Source organism: Somniosus microcephalus, chromosome 18 (genome assembly GCF_052327205.1).
Source record: "Somniosus microcephalus isolate GS21.2 chromosome 18, FLI_Smic_1.0, whole genome shotgun sequence".
NCBI classification, from domain to species: domain Eukaryota; kingdom Metazoa; phylum Chordata; class Chondrichthyes; order Squaliformes; family Somniosidae; genus Somniosus; species Somniosus microcephalus.
Window position 1 is genome coordinate 68547212 of NC_141004.1, and position 27655 is coordinate 68574866.

General features: G+C 46.6%; 1 protein-coding gene across 4 annotated transcripts in view; it reads left to right on the forward strand.

Moving 5' to 3' along the window:
* The window catches only part of sycp1 (synaptonemal complex protein 1), a 698098-nt gene that overhangs the window by 96389 nt on the left and 574054 nt on the right, over positions 1-27655 (forward strand). For all 4 annotated transcript variants that reach the window (XM_086011629.1, XM_086011633.1, XM_086011630.1 and 1 more), the window contains exons 4-5: positions 2957-3012; positions 21911-22075. In XM_086011629.1, coding sequence (XP_085867755.1) covers positions 2957-3012; positions 21911-22075 — 221 coding nt within the window. The remainder of the gene's footprint in view (positions 1-2956; positions 3013-21910; positions 22076-27655) is intronic.

Genomic DNA, 27655 nt, shown 5'->3' on the forward strand with positions numbered 1-27655 from the left:
TCCTGGCAGTGGCCATGATGCCTTCATTCTGTGCAAGTCCGATGTGCCAATAATCTTCCAGCCACCACGTTAGCCCTTGTTTCCAAGCAACCACCCTCAGGATTATCTGCTCTGCACCTGGCTCATTACTCCCCTCCGCAACCTCACCACTCATGCCCAGTACTCACGCTGCCACCAGGAACATCATTCAGCAGACCATCAGGCGGCTGATATAAAGGTTCCGCTGCCTTGACCGCTCAGGAGGAGCCCTCCAGTACTCGGCGGAGTGGGTGTCCCATTTTGTGATGGTCTGCTGCATGTTTCACAACTTGGCCATCATGAGGGCGCAACCCTTGCCAGCAGGGATTGCGGGACCACTTCAGGAGGAGGAGGATGAGGAGGAAGGGAGGAGGCAGGCAGCAAATTCCCCTTCGGCACATGCTGTCTTGTGAATGTCTCATCAGAATCCGATTCCAGTGAGTGAAACCCCAGGCCCCTGTTGCTCACCACATCCTTATCAACCACATCCCCATCAGACCGTACCTCTGTCATGGATTATCACAGTGTTCTCCTGGGCACAAAACCGAAATGAGAGCCACCACAAAACAAAGATTGCAAACAATATTATTAAATTTATCAAGGATTGATTCTCACATACTACACAACTAATCACCCTCATGCAATCCCTTAGTGCCTGTTTGGGTGCCCTTTCATGCTCAAGTCCTCCTATGAAGTGCTCCCCCAGTGCCTGCAGCATGGCTGGTGGAAGGCTGCTGAGTTTCCGTGGAGGAGACTTCAGATGGCTTTGCAGGACGACCTTTACCAGTTGTGGATCTAGAAGGTTCGGCTGTAGACTACACCACCTCCGCATGGGCGGCAGCAGTCTGGGCTGACTGATGGGCTGTGGCAGTGGTGGGAATAGGAATGCTTTCATTTTGAGAGAGGACACCAGGTTCCTGCTCCACTGATCCACTGCCAATCCCCCAGGGTGGCGCCTCAGCATTCCTAGCAATCTGGTGGAGGACAGATTGTTGGCCTGCTGCTACACCCTGCAAGCCCCAGTCGACAGTGGTAAACTCAGCTACGATGGCAGCAGTCTGAGCTTTGGTGGCAGCAAGCTGAGACTGCAGGACAGTGGTCTGCGCTTCCGCTGCAGCACTAAGACACTGGGTCGTTTCCGCCTGTGCTGCAATGACAGCTGCGACATCGCCCATCACACGCAGCATCATATCTGGGTCAACACAGTCACTCCTGGAGTTTTCCATCACTTCCAGCCTGGAAATCATGGGCTTCAAGCTCCGCGCAGAGCCCCGTGCAATGTTGAAGGTGGACTCTTCCATGCTCCTTGACATTACCAAGAGGCTCTCTGGCAGTCTTGCCATTACACCTAGCAATTCAGTGTGCATGTCATCACCCTTCTTCTGAAGGCCACCCAATCAAGGTCCTCATCTGAGTCGTGTACAGCAGAACTCACGCACAAACGCGTCCTCCGGGGAGCTGGCCCCCAAGCTACCCTCTCCCCTGGCATTGCTGCAGCCCACTCATGCCCGGTGCCTCACCCTGTGCAGATCCCGGTCTACACTACCCTCTAAATTACGTGCAGTGCCAGTTTCTGAGCTGGTGTCTGCAAGTGACAGATGCAGTTTCTGAGCTGGTGTCTTGCAAGTGACAGATGCAGTGACGCTGTGTCTTCGTCTTCTCCCCCCTTGCTCTCCTCCATCACCTCAGGGACAGGCTGTGCTGCTGCTTGGTCTTGGTTATCTGAAAGCAGAAAAGTATAAGATTTGAGTTATGATGTGGGGATGGGGGCGGCGGGGGTGGTGGTGGGGGAAGCAAGATATGCATGTATGCAGCATCAGCAGCTTGTAAGTGAGACGAGATTGTGGGATGTGAGAGGAAGGATTAGGAATGAGCATACTGTTGTCCCCAAGGGCTTTGGTGACTTCCCCTTCAATGATGTCAAGCAGTCTCTCTTCCAGTTGGCTCAAGGCAGCTTGCCTCGTTCCCCCCCCGCCTGTCTATCGCTGTTCCCGGTGATTATGTGCGACCTTGGCCTTTAAGAGAAAGGGAAGTGTGTGAGTGAGTTTGGTGCAACGTGTTTGGGTGATGTGCCTGTCATGGTTGAATAGCTGTTAGTGTTTGCAAGGTGCGAGATGTGGGTGTGAGTGTTGCAGCAGTGGTAAGGTTGTGCGAATGAAGTGAAGTTATGATTGTGAGGTCTAAGTGTGATAGGTAGAGATTGTTGGTAGGTGAGTGATGGGGGTGTGGCGCAGTGTGTGAGGCTTGTGGTGCAGATGGTGGGATATGGCATTTGCTGAAGCCTTCACTCACCTTGACCTGCCATGTGAGGTCATTAAACTTCTCGCGGCAATTGATGGAGGATCTGGGGACCACACTGGTGGCCGCCACATACTCAGATATCTCTCACCACAGCCTTCTGGAAGTATGGGCCGATGGCTTCCTGCTGGTTTGCAGAAAGAGGACAGCCCACCTCCTCTCCACGGCCACCACCAGTGCCTCCAGAACCGCGCTTGAGAATCGTCTTGTTCTATCCCTGTGCTGAGGCTCAGCCACCTCTTTGTAGTTGCTTGTGCTTCCAAGTGGAGTTCCAAGGGGAATGACAATGAAGTGCTGCTGCATCAATGCACCGCCCCTTTTAATTACTGGATAAAGCCTAGGCGAAACATGTCTTGGAATTAGACTGCACCCGAGATTGGCTCACCTGTTGAGTGGTAAACCAATGAGCAGTGGTTTTAGTGTGAGATCAGCGCTATAATCACATTAATGAGCACTGAGCACGAATTTTGCGTGCTACCTAGACCAGTTTGACCCGGCGCAGCTTAATAGTGCTGGGCCATGACACCGCCCATTTTCGGGCCATATTCAATTTCTAGGCCGCAATATGTGAAGAATTTTGTTCAAATGAATGATTATTTAATTATTCTTACCTTTCTAATGCAAGTGTTTTTATGTTTAGATTTTATAGATCCCATTTTACTAAAGCCACAGAAGATGCACATCGTGGAAAAAGAGGTTAGTAATTTGACTGAAAACAATGGCAACTGAGCCTGCAGTAATTGATCATAATTTTATTATTCTCTATACGCTGCAAGAATAATCCCTGATTGCTCATGGTAAAAATCATAGAGGATGTAGTTTCTTTAAGACAAAAGTGTTTTAAGCTGTTTGTATTTGTGGGCCATTTTCCCCCATACAAAAAGCCTTGTGGGATGGAGCCCTGCAATATTAGGCACAGAGTCCTGAAGCTTTATCCACACCCCATGTGCATTATGCTGATCAATGCGGAAATGGTGTGAACATTTGAAGCTGTGCACACATTAGGGTGAATTTTCTAGTTGTGCACTACAAGCACGGATCCTTGTCTATGAGAACTACATTTTGAAAATTACTCCATAAACAGGTGGGTTTGGTTCCGGTGGGCGGTTAAAAAGCTAAAAATCTGAAACAGGAACCCAACCTGTCTCTAACCCACCCACTTCTGGATTTAATGGAGGTGGGACGAGGGGCGGGTGACCAATCTGCTCTCGAGGCGGGTTGGTTATTTAAATATTTTAATGAGGCTGTGTGCCTTCATTTTAACAGTGATACTATTTTTAACCACCGACCGGGTTTCCTGGCCTCGGGAAATCTGGCAGGTGAAAGGAGGCGAGAAGTGCTGAATCCATGAGGTAAGTACCTTTACAGCACTAGGGCTAGGATGAGCAGGTGTGGTTCCTTCTGGCCCAGCAAGCTTACCAGTAAACCCCCCCCATCTCGTGATCTATCTGCTCCCCTTCACGCGATTGGACCCCCCCGACCACCATCTGCTCCCCCTGACAACTGTCTTTGCCCCCGTGATCGGACTCCTGCGCGATCGGACCGCCCCCCCCTCTCAACTTCCCTCCCCCCGCCCCCCCCCCACAATCTCTCCTACCTCCCCCTGCCCCCTGCCACTAGACTTACCTGCTCTTAACTTGGTTGCGGCCTTGTGCTGCAGGCTTTCCCATCCGACAAGCAGGCAGTTTATCAATCAGGCTGGCTGTGGGCAGGAAACTAATCCCCCCGCACCAAACCCGCTCCGAAGATAAGATCGCCCGGGGCCTGTGCGTCTGCAGCCCCTGATTTTCTGTCCATTAATTGGGAAATTGACCTTACTGTGCGCAAAGCTTATTAAAAGTCTGATTCTTATATGGTAATAAGGGAAGGTACCTATAATACCCACACCTGAGCTGTGCTAAGTCTCCATCTAAAATAGGCATTGGAAAGGAGATCTATTCCCTTCAGTTGGATCCTTTCTGTTAAAGATACATTGCTGCTTTTACTGCATTTCCTAGTAACTCATTGTTTCTGCATTATATTAGTTTTGTTCAACAAAGTAAATTAGGGGAGCCTCTTGGAGCCTTCCTGTCAGCTTTTTAAAGCTGCACTACATTTCACATCTGTGCGTGTTTATAGAGCAAAAACTATTGTTGTGTGTATTGATTTCCTTGTGGGTTCAATGATGAGACATTTCTAAAAGAGAATGACTTTTAATCTAAGGTTTGTTCAAGAATTCATACAGCTTTTCAGGACACACCATGCTTGAGCTGCAGCTAAAGTGAAACTAAAAAACTCTCAGCCTGCTTGTCTGGTCACATGACCTCTGCTGGTCAGGCACAAGCAATCAATACCTGCAATCATGCTATTAAGACATCATAATCGAACAGGCAAATAACATCACTATTTGCTGATATCATTACATCTCCCTTTCTTAAAACAAAAGTATTTTACTTTTAACTAACAACATGTTTTCTTTGTATTAATCTGCATTTTAACTGTAACACTTAATGAACTTACATTATCATTATCGTGATCAAGGTTTTTTAACCTTGTTTTGTGTGTTCACATGAAATATGTCAATACACTAGAACTTGAAGAAAGAATAAGATAACATTACTTCCTTCTATAACAATAGTCCTTAAATTTGCTCAATGAGTCTCTCAGGAGGCTTCACGTGTCTTGAGGATTTTCTGATTGATTGTCCTTGAATCTGAGTTGTTGCCTCAGATGATGTGTTCTCAGCTGTGTGATCAGGTTGTTCAACAGTATCAGTCTCTTGACCTGCTGTGGCTGGTCCCATGAGAAGATCTCGACGATTTCTTCTCAGAACAGCACCCTCATCTGTCTGAATGGTGTATGATCTTGGTTGAACTTCACTCAGGACAGTTCCCTTCTGAGTCCATGTGTTTGTTTTGTCTTTCAACCTTACTTGGTCGCCAGTGTGGAGTTCAGGTAGGTTTTGTGTTCCTCTGTCATAGTAATACTTTTGCTTTTCTTTCTGTTGTTCTTTGAACTTCCTCACTTTCTCCCCCTCTTTTGTTTTCAGGAGGTTCTCCGGGATGGGTAGGTTTGACCTTAGCCGACGTCCCATCAGGAGTAGGGCTGGTGACATACCACACTCGAGCGGCGTTGTGCGGTATACAAGCATGCTTTGGTAGAAGTCAGTTCCACTGTCTTTTGCCTTGTACATCAGTCTTTTCACTGTCTGGACCGATTTTTCCACTAGTCCATTGGACTGTGGATAGTGAGGACTTGACGTTGTGTGGACAAAGTCCCACTCTTTGGCAAAGTGTCGGAAATTTGCATTGTTAAACTGGGGTCCGTTGTCTGTGAAGACCTCGCTTGCCACGCCATGTCTGGAGAATATGGCTTTCATACTTCTTATCACAGCTTCTGCAGTGGTGGTGTACAGTCTACAAACCTCTGGATACAGGGAGTAATAGTCTGTGACGACAAGATAGTCCTTCCCTTGACATACGAATAGGTCAGCGCCTACCTTCTGGTAAGGTCTGTCTGGTGCTGGGTGTGGCTTTAGTGGTTCTACCGGATTGCTTGCTCGATATTTCAGGCATATTGTGCAGTTTGACACCTCATTTGTCACATCTTGGTTGATTCGTGGCCAGTACATCACCTCTCGTGCTCTTTTCTTACACTTTTCGATTCCCAGATGTCCTCCATGGATCTTTTTTAGCATCTCTTTTCTCAGACTCTTTGGGATAACTATTTTACTTCCTTTGTAGATGATGTCTTCGACCACTGATAATTCCGCCCTGCAGTTCCAGTACTTTGCCATGTCAGCTGAGCAGTCTTGCTTCATGTTGGGCCATCTATCCAAGATGCTTTTTCTCAGTCGTCTCATTGTTTCATCTTTGTTTGTCTCAGTCTTTATGAGCTCCATTTTTGCATCTGCTATGGGCAGTGCACTTGTGATCATGTCCACGTAGGCGTTCACTTTTTCATCCATTGTGGTGTTTGCGGGCTCACTTGGGTCAACAGCTCTGGACAACGTGTCTGCTGTATACATCAGCTTACCCGGTGTGTACGCAACATTCAGTGTATAGCGTTGCAGCCTGATCATCATTCTTTGAATTCTAAGCGGACAGCTATTCAGTGGCTTTTGGAACAATGCAATCAAGGGCTTATGGTCAGTCTCTACACTGATTGCTTGTCCTGCCACAAACTGGTGAAATCTTTCACAGGCGTATGTGATGCTGAGCAGCTCCTTTTCTATTTGAGCATATCGCGTCTCCGCGTCTGTCATTGAGCGCGATGCATATGCAATAGGTTGCCAGTAGTCATATTGTTGCAGAAGAACGGCACCGAGCCCACTCTGTGATGCATCTGATGATATCTTGATGGGTCTCGCTGGGTCATAAAACCTCAGAACTGGTTCCTCTGTGAGCAGTTTCTTTAGATCGCTCCATGACTTCTCATGCTCATGATTCCATTCCCATTCTATGTTCTTTTCAGTTAGTCTTCTCAGTGGCGCTATTTTTTCCTGAGATGTTGGATATGAATTTACCCATGTAGTTGATCATTCCATTAAACCTCTGCACGTCTTTTTTGCATTGTGGCCTTGGCATATTCTCAATGGCGGACACCTTTCTGGGATCTGGTCTGATGCCCTCACTGCTAAGGATATCTCCCACGAATGTCAGTTCTGTCACCCCGAGCTGGCATTTCTCTCTATTCAGCTTCAGGTTTGTTTTCCTTGTTGCTTCCAGCACTTTTTTCAGTCTCTCGTCATGCTCAGTTCCCCATACTATGATGTCATCCATTGATGTATCAACTCCCTCCAGGTGCTCATAGATCATATGGATAGTCTTGTGATACACTTCAGGAGCTGAGGCAATGCCAAATGGTAACCTTAGGAATCTGTATCTGCCAAATGGAGTGTTGAACGTGCACAGTCTTGAACTTGCTTCGTCCAGCTTCATCTGCCAAAATCCTGATGATGCATCTAACTTGCTGAAATATTTTGCATTTGCAAACTGTGCCATGATTTCCTCACGTGTAGGAAGCTTGAAGTGCTCTCTCTTTATTGCTCTGTTTAGATCTCTTAGATCCAGGCAAATTCTGAGCTTTCCATTCTTTTTGTCCACTACGACGAGGGAACTCACCCACTCAGTTGGCTCATCTATCTTCTGAATCACATTCAGGCTTTCCATCCTGTCCAACTCTGCCTTCAGTTGCTTTTGAAGAGCAAACGGAACTTTTCTGCATGGATATATGACCGGTGTCATACTTTTATCTACTCTGATCGTGTGTTCTCCTGGAATGCAGCCTAGACCCTTAAATAGGTCTTTGTACTCTTTCATGAGTTCATCATAGACTGTCTCTCCTTCGCTTTCCACAATGAGGACTCTCTTTACCAGGTTCAGTCTCTCACAGGCTTTTAAACCTAGAATGGCTTGCACATCCTTTGGCACCACGATTAATGCTAGCCTGTGCTCTCTGTCCTTGTGTGTTACTTTGACAATGCATTTTCCTTTCACTGGTATATCAGTACCTGAGCATCCGGTCACTTTCACTTGTATTCCATGTAACTTTGGTCTGGGTCTAATTCTCTTAAAATCGGTCTCTGATATCACATTAACTTGTGCTCCAGTATCCAATTTAAATGGAATATGCATGTCGTTCACTTTTAGTGTCAACATCCAGTCTCTCTCCTTTTTTGTTTTCAGACACCACATCTACATAGAATTCCTCTATCTCGCTTTCATCTACTGTATGGACCTTGCTTTGTTGCGCTTGGTTCTTACAGCAACGGGCATAATGGTTGTTTTTGTTGCATCTATTGCATGTTTTACCATATGCTGGACACTTTCTTGGTGGATGCTGTGTACCGCATCGACTACATGACTTCCGATTGTCCCTTTCATTTTCGTTTGCTGGCCACGCCTCTTTTTTCACATTGGCGCTCTCTTTGTTAAACGGTTTGTATCCGTTCTTTCTCACTGCATCCACGTTGCAGCTACTGTCACTGAACAGCTCCTTTGCCTGCAACTTCACAGTCTCTGTAGCCCTACACAGTGCTATGGCTTTTCCCAGGTCTAGATCTTGCTCTCGTAGCAGTCTTTCCCTTAGACCATTATCTGGAATACCACACACCAGTCTGTCTTTTATCAGCGAGTCTGTCAGTCCCCCAAATTCACACGATTTGCTTCGGTTTCTCAGTTCAGTCACATACTGATCAATAGTCTCGCCCGTTTTCTGTACACGTGAAAAATTTGTGCCTCTCAAAGGTCACGTTGCGTTTAGGTATGCAGTAGGCCTCAAACTGTTCCATTATTTTATCTAACTTCATTTTGTCTCCATCAACGGCAAATATGAAATTATTATACACCTCCAGCGCTGCATCACCCACTACATGTAAGAACATGGACGATTTCTGTTTATCGCTTTTCTCGTCAGCTCTGATTGCTGCTAAATACAACTCTAAACATTGTTTGAACCTTCTCCAATTTTCAGCCACATTACCTGACAACTGAAGCGTCGCCGGTGGGAGTAAACCTTCCATTTTTCACTTCGTTAGCTATTCTCTAATGGTAAGCAACGATGTTCTCTTCTGGCTTGCTCATATGTGGAGAGCTGATATCACTTACTTGCCACAACTCCTTTCACTGTCCCATCGAGTTGCTAACTTCAGATTTTTTCTCTTCATGGCTTTCAGTCCCTCTCTTTCAGCCACTTCTGACACCATGTATTGATTTCCTTGTGGGTTCAATGATGAGACATTTCTAAAAGAGAATGACTTTTAATCTAAGGTTTGTTCAAGAATTCATACAGCTTTTCAGGACACACCATGCTTGAGCTGCAGCTAAAGTGAAACTAAAAAACTCTCAGCCTGCTTGTCTGGTCACATGACCTCTGCTGGTCAGGCACAAGCAATCAATACCTGCAATCATGCTATTAAGGCATCATAATCGAACAGGCAAATAACATCACTATTTGCTGATATCATTACATTGTGGTCATTTGCTTGCAGGTATGGATATCCTACAGGTACATCTCTCTTTGACCTCTGACATGTTCCATGGTCATGTTACTGTACAGGAATAGGAATATCTACACGCACTTCCTAGTTACAAAACCGTACTTACAGTTAAAACATAAGAACATAAGAAATAGGAGCAGGAGTAGACCATAGTGCCCTGTGAGCCTATTTCGCTATTCAATAAGATCATGGCTGATATACTACCTCAGCTCCACTTTCCCGCCCTATCCCCATATCCCTTCGTGTCCAAAAATCTATCGATCTCAGACTTAAATATAAACTCAACGACTGAGCATCCACAGCCTTCTGGGATAGAGAATTCCAACGATTCACAACCCTCTGAGTGAAGAAATTTCTCCTCATTTCAGCTCTAAATGGCCGACCCCAATTCTAAGACTATGATCCCTAGTTCTAGACTCTCCGGCCAGAGAAAACAGCCTCTCCGCATCTACCCTGTCAAGCCCTCTAAGAATTTTATATGTTTCAATGAGATCAACTCTCATTTTTCTAAACTTCATAGAAACATAGAAGATAGGAGCAGGAGTAGGCCATTCGGCCCCTCGAGCCTGCTCCGCCATTCAATGAGATCATGGCTGATCATCCAAATTCAGTACCCTGTCCCTGCCTTCTCCCCATATCCCTTGATCCCTTTAGCCTTAAGAAATATATCTAACTCCTTCTTGAATATATTTAATGAATTGGCCTCCACTGCCTTCTGTGGTAGAGAATTCCACAGGTTCACTACTCTCTGGGTGAAGAAATTCCTCCTCATCTCTGTCCTAAATGGCTTAACCCTTAGACTGTGATCCCTGGTTCTGGACTCCCCGGCCATCGGGAACATCCTTCCTGCATCTAGTCTGTCTAGTCCTGTTAGAATTTTATAAGTTTCAATGAGAGCCCCTCTCATTCTTCTAAACTTCAGCGAGTATAAGCCCAATCGACCCAATCTCTCCTCATACGTCATTCCTGCCATCCCAGGTATCAGTCTGGTGAATCTTCGCTGCACTCCCTCCATGGCAAGAACATCCTTCCTCAGATAAGGCGACCAAAACTGCACACAATACTCAAGGTGTGGTCTCACCAAGACCCTGTACAACTGCAGGAAGACATCCTTGTTCCTGTACTCAAACCCTCTCACTACGAAGGCCAACATACCATTTGCCTTCTTAACCGCCTGCTGCACCTGCATGCGTACCTTCAGCGACTGGTGCACAAGGACACCCAGGTCTCGTTGCACTTCCCCTTCTCCCAATGTATTGCCGTTCAGATAATCTGCCTTCCTGTTTTTGCCACCCAAGTGGATAACCTCGCATTTATCCAAATTATACTGCATCTGCCATGCTTCTGTCCAATCACCCAACCTGTCCAAATCATACTGGAGTTTCTCGGCATCCTCTTCATAGCACACACACCCACCCAGCTTTGTGTCATCTGCAAACTTGGAGATATTGGCCTAGAAATTCGGTTGGTTGCGCCAGCGATTAGCGCCTAAAGTGCCCGAGAATTGGGGCGTTACCCAATGTTCTGAAGATAGCGCCACCTCCAATATTGAGTATCCTTTTAGCGCCTGCGTTAACTCTTTGCGCGCGCCCGCGTGCACAGGCAGATCATGATGTCATTTCAGTGTGCAACGCCTTTTTGGCGCCCCTGACCGGATATTCGGTGGCGCCCGCAACCTTTCCGCATGTTGACAGTTGGATGGAACGTTCCCAGGCCCTTCTCGGAGTCGGGGGGCGCTATTTAAAGGGGACAGCTCTAGTATAAAAGCTGCAGCCACTTGGCCTGTTCATTCTGATCGTTGCTGGAGAGAGTTGGTGAACTTCTGTTGCACAGTAATTTTCTGATTTAGCCTTCGGAGACTTGGGACCTGAAGCCCTGTCCGGAGCAGTTGGAGCGCTAGACATTACTGCGTCTTGCCTGTCTGGCATAGCAATGGGAGCTGCTTTGGAGGGGAACGTCCTCATGGCCGGACATTTGGAAGGGGCACAGAGACGGCGGGAGAGAGGGCCGGGATTGGCCAGAAGGAGGAGGGGCAATGGAGGCCACCCAATCCGACGATACGCTGCGAGGGTTTTCAGGCAGCAGGTGTCATACCTTACCATGTCGGAGGAGCAGTGTCTGCGAAGGCTCAGATTCGGTAAGGAGGTTGTGACTGAGCTGTGCCACCTGCTTGCTGAAGATCTGCAGCCGCGTCTACGGTGCAGGACCTCTCTGTCAGTGGCCGTCAAAGTGACTGTTGCCCTCAACTTTTACGCCAGCGGATCCTTTCAGTCAGCCACTGGGGACATCGCGAATATATCACAACTTGCAGTGCATTGTTGCATCCGGCAAGTCACAGCTGCCCTCTATAGAAGGAGGCGTGAATTAATCACCTTCCCTGTGACCCTGGAGAAGCAGGGGGAGCGCGCGCAGGGCTTCGCTGCTATTGCGGACTTCCCCATGGTGCAGGGGGCCATTGATTGCACACACGTGGCTTTGCGGGCGCCATTACAGAATCCTGAGGAGTTCCGCAACCGCAAGGGGTTCCACTCCCTCAATGTCCAGCTGGTCTGTGACCACCGGCAGATGATCATGGCAGTCAACGCACAATTCCCAGGGAGCAGCCACGATGCGTTCATCCTGCGGCAGACCTCAGTTTCTGACCTTTTTGAGGGCCCGGCTCACCCACGAGGCTGGCTTCTTGGCGACAAGGGCTATCCTCTCTGCCCATGGCTCATGACCCCAGTCCGTTTGCCCACCACCCCGGCAGAAGAGCTTTACAACAGCAGCCATCAGGCGACCAGGAACATTGTGGAGCACACTATTGGTGTGCTCAAACAGCGTTTCCGCTGTCTAGACCATTCGGGGGGAGCCCTGCAGTACTCGCCGGAGCAAGTGGGTCGCATCGTCGTCGTCGTCGTCTGCTGCATGCTCCACAACTTGGCCATTCGACGAACCCAGCCAATGCCAGCCGACCCTCAAGGTCCAGCAGAGCAGGCGGACGAGGAGGAGGAGGAGGAGGAAGAGCAGGCGGACGAGGAGGAGGAGGAGGAGCATGAGGAAGAGGAGGAGGAGGAGGAGGAGGAAGATGGGAGGGCTCCTGAAACTGGAAGGGCCGTCTGTCAGAGGCTCATAAGGACTCGGTTCTAGGCCCCTCTGACGGAATGATGGGTGTCATGCGTACCGCGCACTTCGGCTCGTACAAAGCCTATGAAGGTCACCATGATTGTAAATAGTTACGAGTACCATTGTAAATAAAAAAAAAATTCTTTATTGTCAAAAAAGTGCTTCCTTCCAGCATAACAACGTCATGTCAACAGAAACCATAACTAACAAAATAACAGATAACTCTCTGGCAAAGCCGCAAAACTAAACAAACCATCACAAACAATCACAACAGGTGAGGGCGTCCTTGAATTTGGAGAAAGAAACGTCTCAGCACCTCCCTCTACTGCTGGCCCCTTGATGAAGACTGACTTCTCTTTCGCGGTCGGCCCCTTCCCTCCCTGCAGCTCCTACGTAATTGAACCCCAGTGGCGGCGTCAAGGCTGGGGGACGCCTGCTGACTGTCTGGAAGCGCAGAAGCCCCTGAGGGACGGCCTGGACGACCTCTGGGCTTGGAGGGTGCGGAAGCTGGCTGCTTGAACTGGGCATGGCTGGAAGCAGTGTGCACTGCAGGTGGTGGCAGCTGCACTGCAGACGTTCCAGCGGTGGCATGAGCAATGCTCACCTGCCGAGAGAGGACACCTGCACCATGGTCGGACGACACACTGGCTCTCTGAGGGGACCGGTTCGGATCATCTGCCACAATCGACTGCTCCACTAATTCCTGGCCTCGTGTGGTACTGGAAGGGCCCGGGGTGATCCTGGCTGATGCAGATAGGGTGGCAGCAGTGAGAGTTCGCGTTGCCTCAATCTGGGTGTGGACGAGGCCAGCAAGTGACTGCGTGGCAGCAGTGAGGACCTGTGTGGCAGGTGCCAGTGCTTCGGAGAAGCACTGGACAGTTCTTTCCATTGCTTCGGACAAGGCCGGAGCAGTCCGTTCCACTGCCTCGGACAAGCCCTGGACAGACCTTACCAGGGATTGTCCGACGCTCTGAACAGTCCTTTCTATAGCGGCCTCGAAGCCCTGGATAGTCCTCTCCATTGCTGCCCCGAAGCCCTCGACAGTCCTCTCCATTGCTGCTCCAAAGTCCAGCACACTCTCTGCCAGTGTGTCGATCGACTGAGGCATCCTCCCCACTGCAGCCATCAGCTCAGTGTGCCTGAGCCGGGCCTGGGTGCTCATTTCAGCAAGGCTACGCACCTCCTCTGCACTCTGTGCAGCAGTCATCGTTCCCTGCCTTGCCCTCCGGGGAGCCGGTCCCCAAACTTTCCTACCCCCCTCGCGTTGCTGCAGGCCGCTTGTTCCGGCAACTGGCTCCTCATCAGAGTCCCCCCCCCATCTCCCCTCCAGGGAACTACTATCCCCAGTCTGCAGATGTGTAGGCTCCCCTGAGGCTGGAACGGATGGTCCGGCTTCCTCCTGATCCTCGCCTCCGGAGGCACTGGCACTAGCAGCTTCAGGGCCCGGATCCCGAGCTGGTGATGCAGCATCTGAAAGCAGGGAGATAGAAGAGTGGCTTTAGCAAAAGGACAGCTTGGCAGCAAGGGATGCCAGATTGTGGCAAGGCTATGACATGGCTCCACAGTGAGAAAGCATGCTGGCGGGGGGACCAAGTGGAAGGAGACAGTTGTAAAAGGTGAGAACCTTACCATCACTGTTGACAATGGGGTCGGCAGCTGCAGTGGTAACAGGACCACTCAGACGTCCTCCAAGAATCTGGGCACTCCTCGAGATCCGTGAGAGTGACCACTTGTGGAGGTCCTGTCTTTGCGAATCTTTGCCAGCTTGGACTGCAGGGGAAAGGAGGGGAAGTTATGTTACATGATGCCCTGAGTGATCATCTCATGTCCCCCATGTTGCAAGAGCCCTTACATGATGCCCTGAGTGAGCATCTCATGCCCCCCATGGTGCAAGAGCCCTTACATGATGCCCTGAGTGAGCATCTCATGCCCCCCATGGTGCAAGAGCCCTTACATGATGCCCTGAGTCAAATGTGAATGTGTGTGCCCAGAAAGGGCCATCGGTGCTTGCTGGCAGATGGCCAATGGGGCCAATGGGGCACAGGCCACCCTGTAGCCATAAAGAGAGGTGCAAATGAAGGGATGCAGAAGTATGCAGAAACAACACTCACCCTGACGACCCGAGTGAGGTCGTTGAATTTCTTTCTGCATTGGACAGGGCTCCTGGTCATCATGTTGCTGGAGTTGACCCTCTGGCATACATCCCTCCAAGCTCGTCGGTAGTCCTTATGATTCGGCCTCCTGTCATTGTCTAGGTGCAGAACATCTCGACGGCGCTCCACTGCGGCCACCAATTGCTCCAGAGCCTCATTGCTGAAGCGCTCTGCTCTCTGCCTCACCTTCTCCATTTGGCCCAAGTTTTTAGCGCCAGAGAAGGGCCTGCGCCGATTCTGAGGCCTACAAGGCGCTGAGTGTGGAAGCTGAGGCTGACTGACCCACCCCTTTAAGAGCCGGCTGGCGCCTGGAAGTCTCGTGGTTATCGGTAATTGAGAGCCGCTGCGCCCGTCCACGCCGATATTGGGTTGCGCCGGAAGTTTAGCGCCTTAGGAGTCCCGTGCAACGTCTGAATTTGCGCCTCAATCACCTTTGGGGGCGATGCAACCCAATATTGCGCCAGGCGGCGATAAGTTGCGTCTGGCTATAAACTTTGCGCAGCGCCAATTCTAACGCCTCAAGCGGGGCTATACCCAATTTCTAGGCCATTACATCTAGTTCCCTCGTCTAGATCATTTATATATATATTGTGAATAGCTGGGGTCCTAGGACTGATCCCTGCGGTACCCCACTAGTCACTGCCTGCCACTCTGAAAAAGAGCCATTTATTCCAACTCTTTGTTTCCTATCTGCCAACCAGTTCTTTATCCAAGTCAGTACCTTGCCCCCAATCCCATGTGCCTTAACTTTACATGCTAATCTCTTATGCGGGAGCTTATCGAAAGCCTTCTGAAAGTCCAAATACACCACATCCACTGGTTCTCCCTTATCTATTTTACCAGTTACATCCTCAAAAAATTCCAGTAGATTAGTCAAGCACGATTTACCTTTTGTAAACCCATGTTGACTTTGTCCGATCCTGTCGCTTTTTTCCAAGTGCTCTGCTATTACATCTTTTATAATGGACTCTAGCATTTTCCAAACTACCGATGTCAGGCTTACCGGTCTATAATTCCCCGTTTTCTCTCTACCACCTTTGTTGAATAGTGGGGTAACATTAGCTATCCTCCAATCCATGGGTACTGTTCCACAGTCTATTGAATGTTGGAAGATGATCAGCAATGCATCTACTATTTCTAGGGCCACTTCCTTAAGTACCCTAGGATGTAGATTATCAGGCCCTGGGGATTTATCGGCCTTCAATCCCGTCAATTTCCCTAACACCATTTCCCTACAAAGACTGATTTCTTTCAGTTCCTCCCTCTCAGTAGACCATATGTTCCCCGACATCTCTGGGAGGTTATTTGTGTCCTCCTTTGTGAAGACAGAACCAAAGTATGTATTTAATTGGTCTGCCATTTCTTTGTTCCCCATTATAAATTCCCCTGATTCTGACTGCAAGGGACCTACGCTTGACTTCACCAATCTTTTTCTCTTCACATATCTATAAAAGCTTTTACAGTCAGTTTTTATGTTCCCTGCAAGCTTACTCTCATACTCTATTATTCCCCCTCTTAATTAATCCCTTTGTCCTCCTTTGCTGAATCCTAAACTGCTCCCAATCCTCAGGTTTGCTGCTTTTTCTGGCCAATTTATATGTCCTCTCCTTGGATCTTATGCTATCCCTAATTTCCCTTGTTAGCCACGGTTTAGTCACGTTGAAAAAAAAACAATTATGCCAAACAGGGATGAACAAATTCTGTAGTTCATCCATGCAACCTTTGAATGTTTGCCATTGCCTATCCACCGTCAACCCTTTAAGTAACGTTCCACAATCCATATTCAGGTGAGTATAAAGGAACTTAAATATAATTTTCTCTAGTCCTTATCGCCACTTGAGCAGCAAGTGCAGCTGGAACAAGAGCAGGAGGAGGAGGAGCATGAAGTGGAGGAGGAACAGCAGAAGCGGCATCGACCACCACTGCCCCTAGCTGCCTGAGCTCTCAGAGAGCATCTCATCAAAAAGCATTTTACCTGAAGCATCCCTCCTATCCCCAGTACACCAACAGTTCCACAATCCTTATCACCACTGTCCTTACTACCACCATCTGATTGTTTCTTTGCTGCAGTGGATTGTGTGATGTAGCAAGGGTCTGTCAATGTCTGGGGGAGGAGCAGCAGATTGACATTTGGGTTGAAGACCCTTCATCAGAGTACAGTGCTGACAAGTGTCTGAGCCTGGGCTTTGGACCCATCACCTGGTGGATCCACCATATTTTGCTTGGATTTTCAATTTTATTTTCATATTTGATACATTTGAAAATTTTCCTTTACTTTTCCTTATTTTCTTATACTTCTGTTTGCATGACCTCTTTTGTGTCTTTTCATCCCCCCACCAGTTGCACATTCTTTTATCTCTTTTATACCTGTAATCATCTCACCAATGATCTTTTATATAACTGTTTTCTGTTGAGGAACTTACAAATCATTTAACCCACACCCATCTCCATGATTGATGTATCTCTCCTATTCGTTGCCCCCTTTTTTTCTTCATTATTGCCAGCCTTACTAAAATGACTGGCCCAGAAATTCGGGTCGGAGGCTTCCCGCGGGTGCAAGCCTCTGACCTGCATTTACCTAGTGCGCCGGCCGTTGTGCTGTGGGCCCACGTGGGATTCCGATCCTGGGCCTGCTCCAACTGCCGGCGCGCAGTGCTTGCATATCCCAGAGGCGCAGTTAGTTCGAAGCGTCCCCTGGGATCACATGGGCCACGGTGAGCCAATGGCAGCAGGGAATCTGCATTCATAGATTTGACAGGAAGACCTGTCAAATCTATGAATACAATTCAGCACCAAAACATCACTAAAATTTCAAATAAATTTTTAAAAAATCACATTTTTAAAATAACTATAAATTACATAAAATAACTATTTTAAACAATTTAAATTTTTGAAAAAAATTAATTACAGTTTTTAACAGGGCTAAAAATAAACTTACCTTTCTTTAAAGTATTTAAAAATAACAAACCTGTGGAAAAAATATTTTTATTTTACTTAATTCACCACTTACCTTGTTAAAAGTAGGCCTTGCGACTGCTTTTTAGAAGCGTAGCTCCTGGAGACTTACCCTCCTGGAGAAACCTGCAAAAAAAAACGGAAGTTCCAGGCGTACGCGCTGCCTCTCCGGCGCACGCGTTCAATCTGTGAGCCCCTTCCTTTAAGGGAATGGAAGTTCCGGTTTCCCGCGCATGCACAGTGCATGCACGAAACCGGCACTTTCGTTGGGTCTACGGGTGAGTACCCAGAGCGTACTCACCCGTGGGGACCCAAAGTTCTGGCCCAGTGTCTTTTAGTCTTCAATTCCGATGAAAGATATAGATCTGAATTTTAGGTGGGAGTACGAACTTGCAAAGAGACATAGATAGACTAAGTGACTGGACAAATCTGTGGCTGATGGAGTTCAATGGGGGGGAAGTGTAAGGTCATTCACTTTGGATCTGAGAAAGAAAAAGCATAATATTTTCTAAATGGTGAAAGACTAGGAGCTGTGGAGGAGCAAAATGATTTAGGTGTCCATGTACACAAATCACTAACAGGCAGTTAATTGGCACTAATCCTCTTCCCGCCTCGAGGAGGCGGTTCCCAGCATGGGTTGGGCATACGCCTCCTGGGAAGATGGCACGGAGGCGGGTTGGGGGGAGGATAGGTACCTGCCCCCAGATTCTGCCATTTTCCCGGCAGTCCCGCCTCCATACCCGCCTCCCCAGGGCTGGCAAAATCGCCCCCGTAAACTCTGTTTATCTCTCCACCGATTCTGTCTGACCTAAATGGGATAGGTTCAGAACAGATCTAGCAGCTCAAAACTGGGCATCCATGAGGCGCTACGGGCCATCGGCAGCAGCAGAATTGTATTCCAGCACAATCTGTAACCTCATGGCCCGGCATATCCCTCACTCTATCATTACCATCAAGCCAGGGGACCAACCCTGGTTCAATGAGGAGTGCAGAAGAGCATGCCAGGAGCAGCACCAGGCATACCTAAAAATGAAGTGCCAACTTGGTGAAGCTACAGCACAGGACTTGCATACATTGCTACACAGCAGAAACAGCATGCTATAGACTGAGCTAAGAGATCCCACAACCAACGGATCAGATCAAAACTCTGCCGTCCTCCCACATCCAGTTGTGATGGTGGTGGACAATTAAACAACTAACAGGAGGAGGAAGCTCCATGAACATCCCCATCCTCGATGGCAGAGCCCAGAATGTGAGTTTAAAAGACAAAGCTGAAGTGTTTGCAACCATCTTCAGCCAGAGGTGCTGAGTGGATGATCCATCTCGGCCTCCTCCTGAGGTCCCCACCATCACAGAAGCTAGTTTTCAGCCAATTTGATTCACTATACATGATTTCAAGAAACGGCTGAGCACACTGGATACAGCAAAGGCTATGGGCCCCGACAACATCCCAGCTGTCGTTCTGAAGACTTGTGCTCGAGAACTAGCTGCGCCTCTATCCAAGTACAGCTGTTCCAGTACAGCTACAATACTGGCAGCTACTTGACAATGTGGAAAATTGCCCAGGTATGTCCTGTCCACAAAAAGCAGGACGAATCCAATCTGGCCAATTACTGCCCCATCAGTCTACTTTCAATCATCAGCAAAGTGATGGAAGGTGTCATCGACAGTGTTACCAAGTAGCCCTTTCTCACCAATAACCTGCTCACCGATGCTCAGTTTGGGTTCTGCCAGGCCCACTCGGCTCTAGACCTCATTACAGCCTCGGCCCAAACATGGACAAAAGAGCTAAATTCCAGAGGTGAGGTTAGAGTGACTGCCCTTGACATCAAGGCAACATTTGACCGAGTATGCCATCAAGGAGCTCTGGTAAAATTGAAGTCAATAGAAATCGGGGAAAACTCTCCACTGGCTGGAGTCATACCTAGCACAAAGGAAGATGGTTGTGGTTGTTGGAGATCAATCATCTCAGCCCCTGGACATTGCTGCAGGAGTTCCTCAGGGCAGTGTCCTAGGCCCAACCATCTTCATCAATGACCTTCCCTCCATCATAAGGTCAGAAATGGGGACGTTTGCTGATGATTTCACAGTGTTCAGTTCCATTCGCAACTCCTCAGATAATGAAGCAGTCCATGCCTGCATGCAGCAAGACCTGGGCGACATTCAGGTTTGGGCTGATAAGTGGCCATCTCCAACAAGAGAGAGTCTAACCACCGCCCCTTCACATTCAACGGCATTACCCTTGTCAAATCCCCCACCATCAACATCCTGGGGTCACCATTGACCAGAAACTCAACTGGACCAGCCACATAAATACTGTGGCTACAACAGCAAGTCAGAGGCTGGGTATTCTGCAGCGAGTGACTCAACTCCTGACACCCCAAAGCCTTTCCACCATCTACAAGCCACAAGTCAGGAGTGTGATGGAATACTCTCCACTTGCCTGGATGAGTGCAGCTCCAACAACACTCAAGAAGCTTGACATCATCCAGGACAAAGCAGTCCACTTGATTGGCACCCCATCCACCACCTTAAACATTCACTCCCTCCACCACCGGCGCACCGTGGCTGCTGTATGTACCATCTGCAAGATGCACTGCAGCTATTCGTCAAGACTTCTTTGACAGCACCTCCCAAACCCACGATCTCTACTACCTAGAAGGACAATGGCAGCAGGCGCATGGGAACACCATCACCTCCAAGTTCCCCTCCAAGCCATATATCATCCTGATTTGGAAATATGTCGCCGTTCCTTCATCGTCACTGGTTCAAAATCCTGGAACTCCCTCCCTAACAGCACTGTGGGAGTACCTTCACCGCACAGACTGCAGCGGTTCAAGAAGACGGCTCACCACCATCTTCTCGAGGGCAATTAAGGATGGACAATAAATGCTGGCCTTGCCAGTGACGCCCACATCCCATGAACGAATTAAAAAAAAAAATCTGATGAGTATTTCCAGCATTTTCTGTTTTTATTTTAGGAAAGATGTATTGGTCTTGGAAGATATGCAGTGCATATTCACCAGAATTATAGCAGGGCTTAAAAGATTCAATTACGAGGACAGGTTGGATAAGCGTGGCTTGTATTCCATTCAGTTTAGGTGGTTGTGAGGTGATCTAATTGAGGTATTTAAAATGATTAAGGGATTCAATATGGTAGATACAGATAAATATTTCCTCTGGTGGAAGAATCCAGAACAAGAGGGCATAATCATAAAATTAGAGCTAGGCCATTCGGGAGTGAAATCAGGAAACATTTTTTCACATAAAATGTAGTGGCAATCTCGAACTCTTTCCCTCAAAAGGCTGTGGATGTTGGGTTAATTAAAATTTTCAAGACTGTGATAGATAAATTTTTGTTGGGTAAGGGTATCAAGGAGTATGGAACAAAGACAGATAAATGGAATTGAAGTACAGATCAACCATGATCAAATTGAAAGTGAGAACAGGCGCGAAGTGCTGCATAGCCTACTCCTGTTCTTCTGTTGTATATTTTTATATAAAATAATTGCAGCATTCAACCTCTTCTGCTGCTTCACTGTTTAGTCTCAAACTTTGAAGGTAATGAACACCCTTCATATGACAGTACAACAATCATTCTTATTATGTAAAATAGAAGTGGTACATGATAACGTTACATGGTATTGGTGTACCTCGAGGCTGAATAGCCATGTTGTGATACACCTCCTTGGTTATTTACCTTTGCCATCTCTGCTGTTTCTGTCTTACAGGAGTACAATAATACAATCTTGCTCTGTTGAGCCAGATAGAGCAAGAAACAAAACATTTGCAAACTTTCTCACTTCTAGATTGTGATCTATCCTTGTGAAACCTAAACATGTGAACCTCATTTCCAAAATATCATTTATTCAGGCTATTGTTGTGATACTGTGTTTCCTGTTATGCTTCTCTTGTAGCTAGGTTTAGATATTTGCTATTACTTTTTGCATGAACTTATTGCCGAGATTACAGTAATTGGAATTGCTAAATGACTCATGGGTGAATAATAATATTATTCAGCAAATTTAAAAAAACAGTTAAAGAATAATAATTTAGTACACCTAAGGGAGTAAGCAATTTATATTTAAGTGCCTCTTTTAATTATATTGCCACTGAATGCTATAAAAACTATTCACCAATAAAATTATGCAACTATTTTAAAACATCAGTGTATTCATAATGCAAGATAAAACTTTGTAAGAATTTTATAATAATGAGCTTTCTGACAAAAGATCTTGAGGCATTCAAGTTTATGGTTGAAGTTGATATTAGCAACAATAGTGGTTGCCTGAAATCTGTTTCTGTTTAAATTGGGTAATTTTCTGATTACTCAAATTGATGTCGTCTATAGTCTCTTAGAGGACGCAAATATTGCAAATAATGATTACATTATTTTCAACAGAACACTGAACATATAAGCCAGCTGTACACAAAACTGTTCAATGAAGCTGAGAAAATCAAGAGGTGGAAATTAGCTATAGATAATGAACTTTGGCAAAAAGATAAGAAATTGCAGGAAAATAAACTAACTATTGAAGTTCAGCGTAAAGCAATACAAGAACAGCAGGCAAGTATATGAAGTATATAGCTGGTTTTTGTCATTGCAATGTTTTCCTCAAAGTCTAGTACAATGATGTACTACGTGATGTAGCTGATGGTAAGTCCTGTCTACCGCCAATGTTTTTGTATTTGTAATTCTGTATGTCTGGCATCTCTGCTTCTCACCTGTCCCCCGTATCCTGCTCTTTCTCTGTTCCCTGACACTGTGTGCCGATTTTTCTTTCTATCCCTTAATGTGTGCATAATGGCTGAGAAATTAGTCTTGGGCGTTGGCGCAAAACAGGCGGTATCGAATCGGCCGCCCGGCATATGCAGCACCTGATATTCCGTTCCATTGACTTTTAATGTAGAAAAACGTTCCAAGTATGGTTAAAGAGGTCAGTTTTAAGGTGGGTCTTAAAGAAGAAGAGGAGTTGGTTCTGCTGTCACCAACTAAGGAGGGTCTACAGCAGAACCTGGATCTGCTGGAATCAGTCTGTCAGACCTGGGCCCTGACAATAAACCTCCAAAAAACCAAAGTCCTCGTGTTCCAACAAAGATCCAGACATCAGGGACCCAAAATAAATCTCACACTAGGAACAACTAAAATCGAACAAACCACTAACTACACATACTTGGGCATAAAAATCAGCTCTACGGGAAATTTCAAACTGGCTGTGAATGAACTGAAAGAGAAAGCTAGAAGGGCTTTCTATGCCATTAAAAAATCAATCCAAATAGAAATCCCAATTAGCATTTGGCTCAAAATTTTCAAATCAGTAATTGAACCAATTGCACTCTATGGCAGTGAAGTGTGGGGGCCGCTAACACAACAAGAATTTGCAAAATGGGACAAACACCCAATTGAGATCCTACATGCAGAATTCTGTAAAAGTATCCTCCGGACTCAAAGGGAAACCGTAAACAATGCATGCAGGGCAGAACTAGGCCAATTTCCACTAATAATTACTATCCAAAAAAGAGCCCCACTGCTATCATTACGAAGCCTTGAAATGCCAAGAGAGGACCATAAAGAATAACTCCCTCAGTCAACTAGTCCTGGGACCCCGTGAAGCAACCACTAACACTACTAACAATAACCAGCCCCAGGACAGTGACATCGTAGCAGAGAGAATTCGACCCAACACAATTGTCACTAAACAAAAGGAAAAATACTTGTCATATTGGGCAGAAACAACAAAAACCCAAAGCAAACTCAATTGCTACTTGGCCCTAAACAGACAATACAACATGGCTGAGTACCTGACCATGGTAAAGAATAACGGCAGCACGGTGGCATAGTGGTTAGCACTGTTGCGTCACAGCACCAGAAACCTGGGTTCGAATCCGGCCTCGGGCGACTGTCTGTGTGGAGTTTGCGTGGGTTTTCTCCGGGTGCTCCGGTTTCCTCCCACAGTCCAAAGATGTGCGGGTTAGGTTGATTGGCTATGATAAATTGACCCTTAGTGTTAGGGGGATTAAATACGTGGGGTTACAGGGATCGGGTGGGATATGTGTCGGTGCAGGCTCGATGGGCCGAAATGGCCTCTATCTGCACTGTGGGGTTTCTGTGATTTCTGTGATTTCTGTGATAACAAACTGAGAAAAACCTTGACACGGTACAGACTTAGCGAACATAGCCTAGCGATCGAAAAAGGCAGACACAGGCAGACCAGGCTGCCAAGAGAGGACAGGATATGCTCTCACTGCAGTCAGGGAGTAGTGGAGACAGAGATGCACTTCCTCACAGCCTGTGGAAAATATCAGGGCATCAGGGAGAATTTCTACCAAAAATTCTCACAAATATGCCCTGAATTCAGAAATCTGAATGACGACCAAAAACTCCCATACCTACTGGGGGAGGAGAGAAGCTGTGTAGCACTGGCGGCACACTATGTTACAGCTTGCCATGAACAGAGGGACAACCAGTAAACCTAAGAAAAGAGTATATATAAATAATGCGAATGTATATTTATACACTCAGGGATATACCTGTTTATACACTGTATGAATAGAACTGCGTTTATGTGTTCAACCATAAATGTATTTTGATGCTTTGGCAACATAAGATGTACCTTATCATGCCAATAAAGCGATTTGAATTGAATTGAATTGAGTTGGAGAGATGGAGGTTTAGGGAGAAAATTCCAGAGTATAGGGCCAAGACGTCTGAAGGCTAAGAATGCAGGAGCTAAGGGAGTGGGGGTGCACAAGAGGGCAGTGTTTGAGGAACTCACGGTTCTCTGTTGTTTGTAGGGCTGGAGATGGTTAGAGAGAGTGAGGGGCGAGGTCATGAGGGATTTAAGCACAAGGATGAGGATTTCAAATTTATGGCTTTGGAGGGCAGGGAGCAAATATTAATCAGCGAGCACATGGGTGATGATGCAGGATAGGATATTGGCAGCAGAGATTTGGATGAGCTGAGGTTAATGGAAGGAGGAGAATGGGAAGCCAGTGAGGAGAGCATTGGAATAGTCATGCAAAAGGCATGGATGACGGTTTCATCAACAGATGTGCTGTGGTAAGGTCAGAGGTGGGCTTTGTGCTGGAGGGGAAATGGGGTCAGCACAGGTCGGCATCAGATAGGATACCAAGACTGACCAGCCTGGTTCAACCTGAGACATGGGCTTGAGAGGGGAATGGAACATTTGCTACCGTCCAATCCGCGGGGACCATTCTAGAATCTAGGGAATTCTGGAAGATCAAAACCAATGCATCCATTATCTCTGTAGCCACCTCTTTTAAAACCTTAGGATGTAGGGCATCAAGCCCAAAAGATTTGTCGGCTTTTAGCCCCATTAATGTCTCTAGTATTATTTCTTTATTAATACTAATTTCTTTAAGTCCTTCATTCTCACTAGACCCTTGGTTCCCCACTATTTCCGGAATGTTTTTTGTCTTCTTCTTCTGTGAAGAACCATGATAGGGTTCCCCTTGTCCTCACCTTTCACCCCACCAGCCTCCACATTCAACGGATCATCCTCCTCCATTTCCGCTACCTCCAACGTGATCCCACCACCAAACACATCTTCCCCTCGCCTCCCCTTTCAGCATTCCGAAGGGACTGCTCCCTCCGCGACACCCTGGTCCACTCCTCAATCACCCCCAACAGCCCTTCTCCTTCACCTGGCACTTTCCCGTGCAAGCGCAGGAGATGCAACACCTGCCCTTTTACCTCCTCCCTTCCCACTGTCTAGGGCCCCAAACACCCCTTCCAGGTGAAACAGCGATTTACTTGCACTTCTTGCAATTTAATATACTGTATTCGCTGCTCACGATGCGGTCTCCTCTACATTGGGGAGACCAAACGCAGATTGGGCGACCGCTTTGCGGAACACCTCCGTTCAGTCCGTAAGGATGACCCTGAGCTTCCGGTCGCCTGTCACTTTAATTCTCCACTTCACTCCCGCTCTGATCTCTCTGTCCTCGGCCTATTACATCGTTCTAATGAAGCTCAACGTAAGCTCGAGGAACAGCACCTCATCTTTCGATTAGGCACTTTACAGCCTGCCGGACTCAACATAGAGTTCAACAATTTCAGATAATAATCCCTGCCCCCATTTTTCATGCAGTATGATTTTGCCATTCCTATTTGCAACATTTTCACAGCATGTTCTTTCAATTCCTTCCTCCCCTCCTAACCCCCCCCCCCCCCGTCTCTGCACCTGCTTAAAATCTGTTACATTTCCAGCTTTTTCCAGTTCTGATGAAGGGTCCCAGACCTGAAACGTTAACCCTGTTTCTCTCTCCACGGATGCTGCCTGGCCTGCTGAGTATTTCCAGCATTTTCTGTTGTTATTTCAGATTTCCAGCATCTGCAGTATTTTGCTATTATAGTTGTTTAATATCTCTGCCATTTCCTTATTCCGCATTATAATTTCTCCTGTCTCTGCCTGTAAGGGACCCACATTTACTTTCGCTAATCTCTTCCTTTTTACATACTTGTAGAAGCTTTTATAATCTGTTTTTATGTCTCTTGCTAGTTTACTTTGATATTCTAATTTCTCTATCAATTTATTGCTCCTCCTTTGCTGAACTCTAAAATCCTCCCAATCCTCAGGCTTACTGCTCTTTTTGGCAACATTATAAGCCTCTTCCTTTAATCTAATTCTATCTTTAACTTATCTTGTTAACCACAGTTGGACTATTTTTCCATTGGGGTTTTTATTCCTTAAGGGAATGTATTTTCATTGTGAATTATGAATTATTTCTTTAAATATTTGCCATTGCTTATCTACAGTCACATTTTTTAATCTAGTTTCCCAACCTAACTTAGCCAACTCGCCTCTCACACCTACGTGGTTTGCTTTGTTGAGAAATAAGATCCTAGTTTCGTACTTAACTAAATCACTCTCAAACTCAACATAAAATATCACTCTCAAACTCAACATAAAATTCTATCATATTATGATCACTGCTCCCCAGAGGCTCCTTTACTACAAGGTTATTAATTAACCCTCTCATTGCACAATACTAGATCTAAAATAGCCTGTTCCCTAGTTGGTTCCTCGATACAGGAAACTCTCTTTTTACCGGCACCTAAATAACCGGAAATCTCTCTTATCCGGCAAAATTCAGGAATAGGTTCAGGTAAGTTTTACTTCATATTAGTGGCCATGTAACCGGGGTTCCTGGATCTGTGGCCGTGTAACCGGGGTTCCTGCACCTGTTGCCATGCAACAGGGACGCCTGGATCTGTGGCCGTGTACGGGGCTCTCGTATCTTAGTTAAGTATGCCCCTCTGTGATCTGGACTTTTTGATTAACCGGCACCACGCCGGTCCCGTCGGTGCTGGATAAAAAAGAGTTTCCTGTATATTGATCTAAAAAACTATCTTGAATGTATTCCTTCAACTTGTCTTCTGCAGTATTATTGCAAATTTGATTTGCCCAGTCTATATGAAAATTAAAGCCCCCATGATTACTGTATTACCCTTGTTACATGCACCTCTAATTTCCTGATTTATACTGTGCCCGACACTACAACTACTGTTAGGGGGCCTATAAACTACTCCCACCAGTGTTTTCTGCCCTTTGTTGTTTCTTAGCTCCACCCAAAGTGATTCTATATCTTGTTTTTCTGAGCTAAGATCCTTTCTCTCTACTGTCTTTATTCCATTCTTTATTATCACAGTTACTCCCCCCCCCCCCCCCGCCCCACCCACCCCACTCCTTTTCCATTCTGCCTATCTCTTCTAAAAGTCAAATATCCTGGAATATTTAGTTCCCAACCTTGGTCACTCTGCAACCATGTCTCCATAATGGCTATTAGATCAAACCCATTTATTTCTATCTGTGGTATTAGTTCATCTATTTTTTGGTGAATGCTTCGCCCATTCAGATATAGTGCCTTTAACTTTAACTTTTTTCTATTTTCCCTGATGTCACCTTAGCCACTAATGCCCTATTACCTTTGTTAAGCTCTGTTCCTTTTTGATCCACTCTGCTTATTTTTACCCAAATCACTACTCATTTCTCATGGTAGTGCATGATGGAATTCCACCAAATGAGATACTGGGTTGGAGTGACTCATGGGGGATTAGCATTTCTGTCAGGTTGTTTAAATTTCTCTTGTGATCATATGTAGATATACAAGTTTTAAATATTAA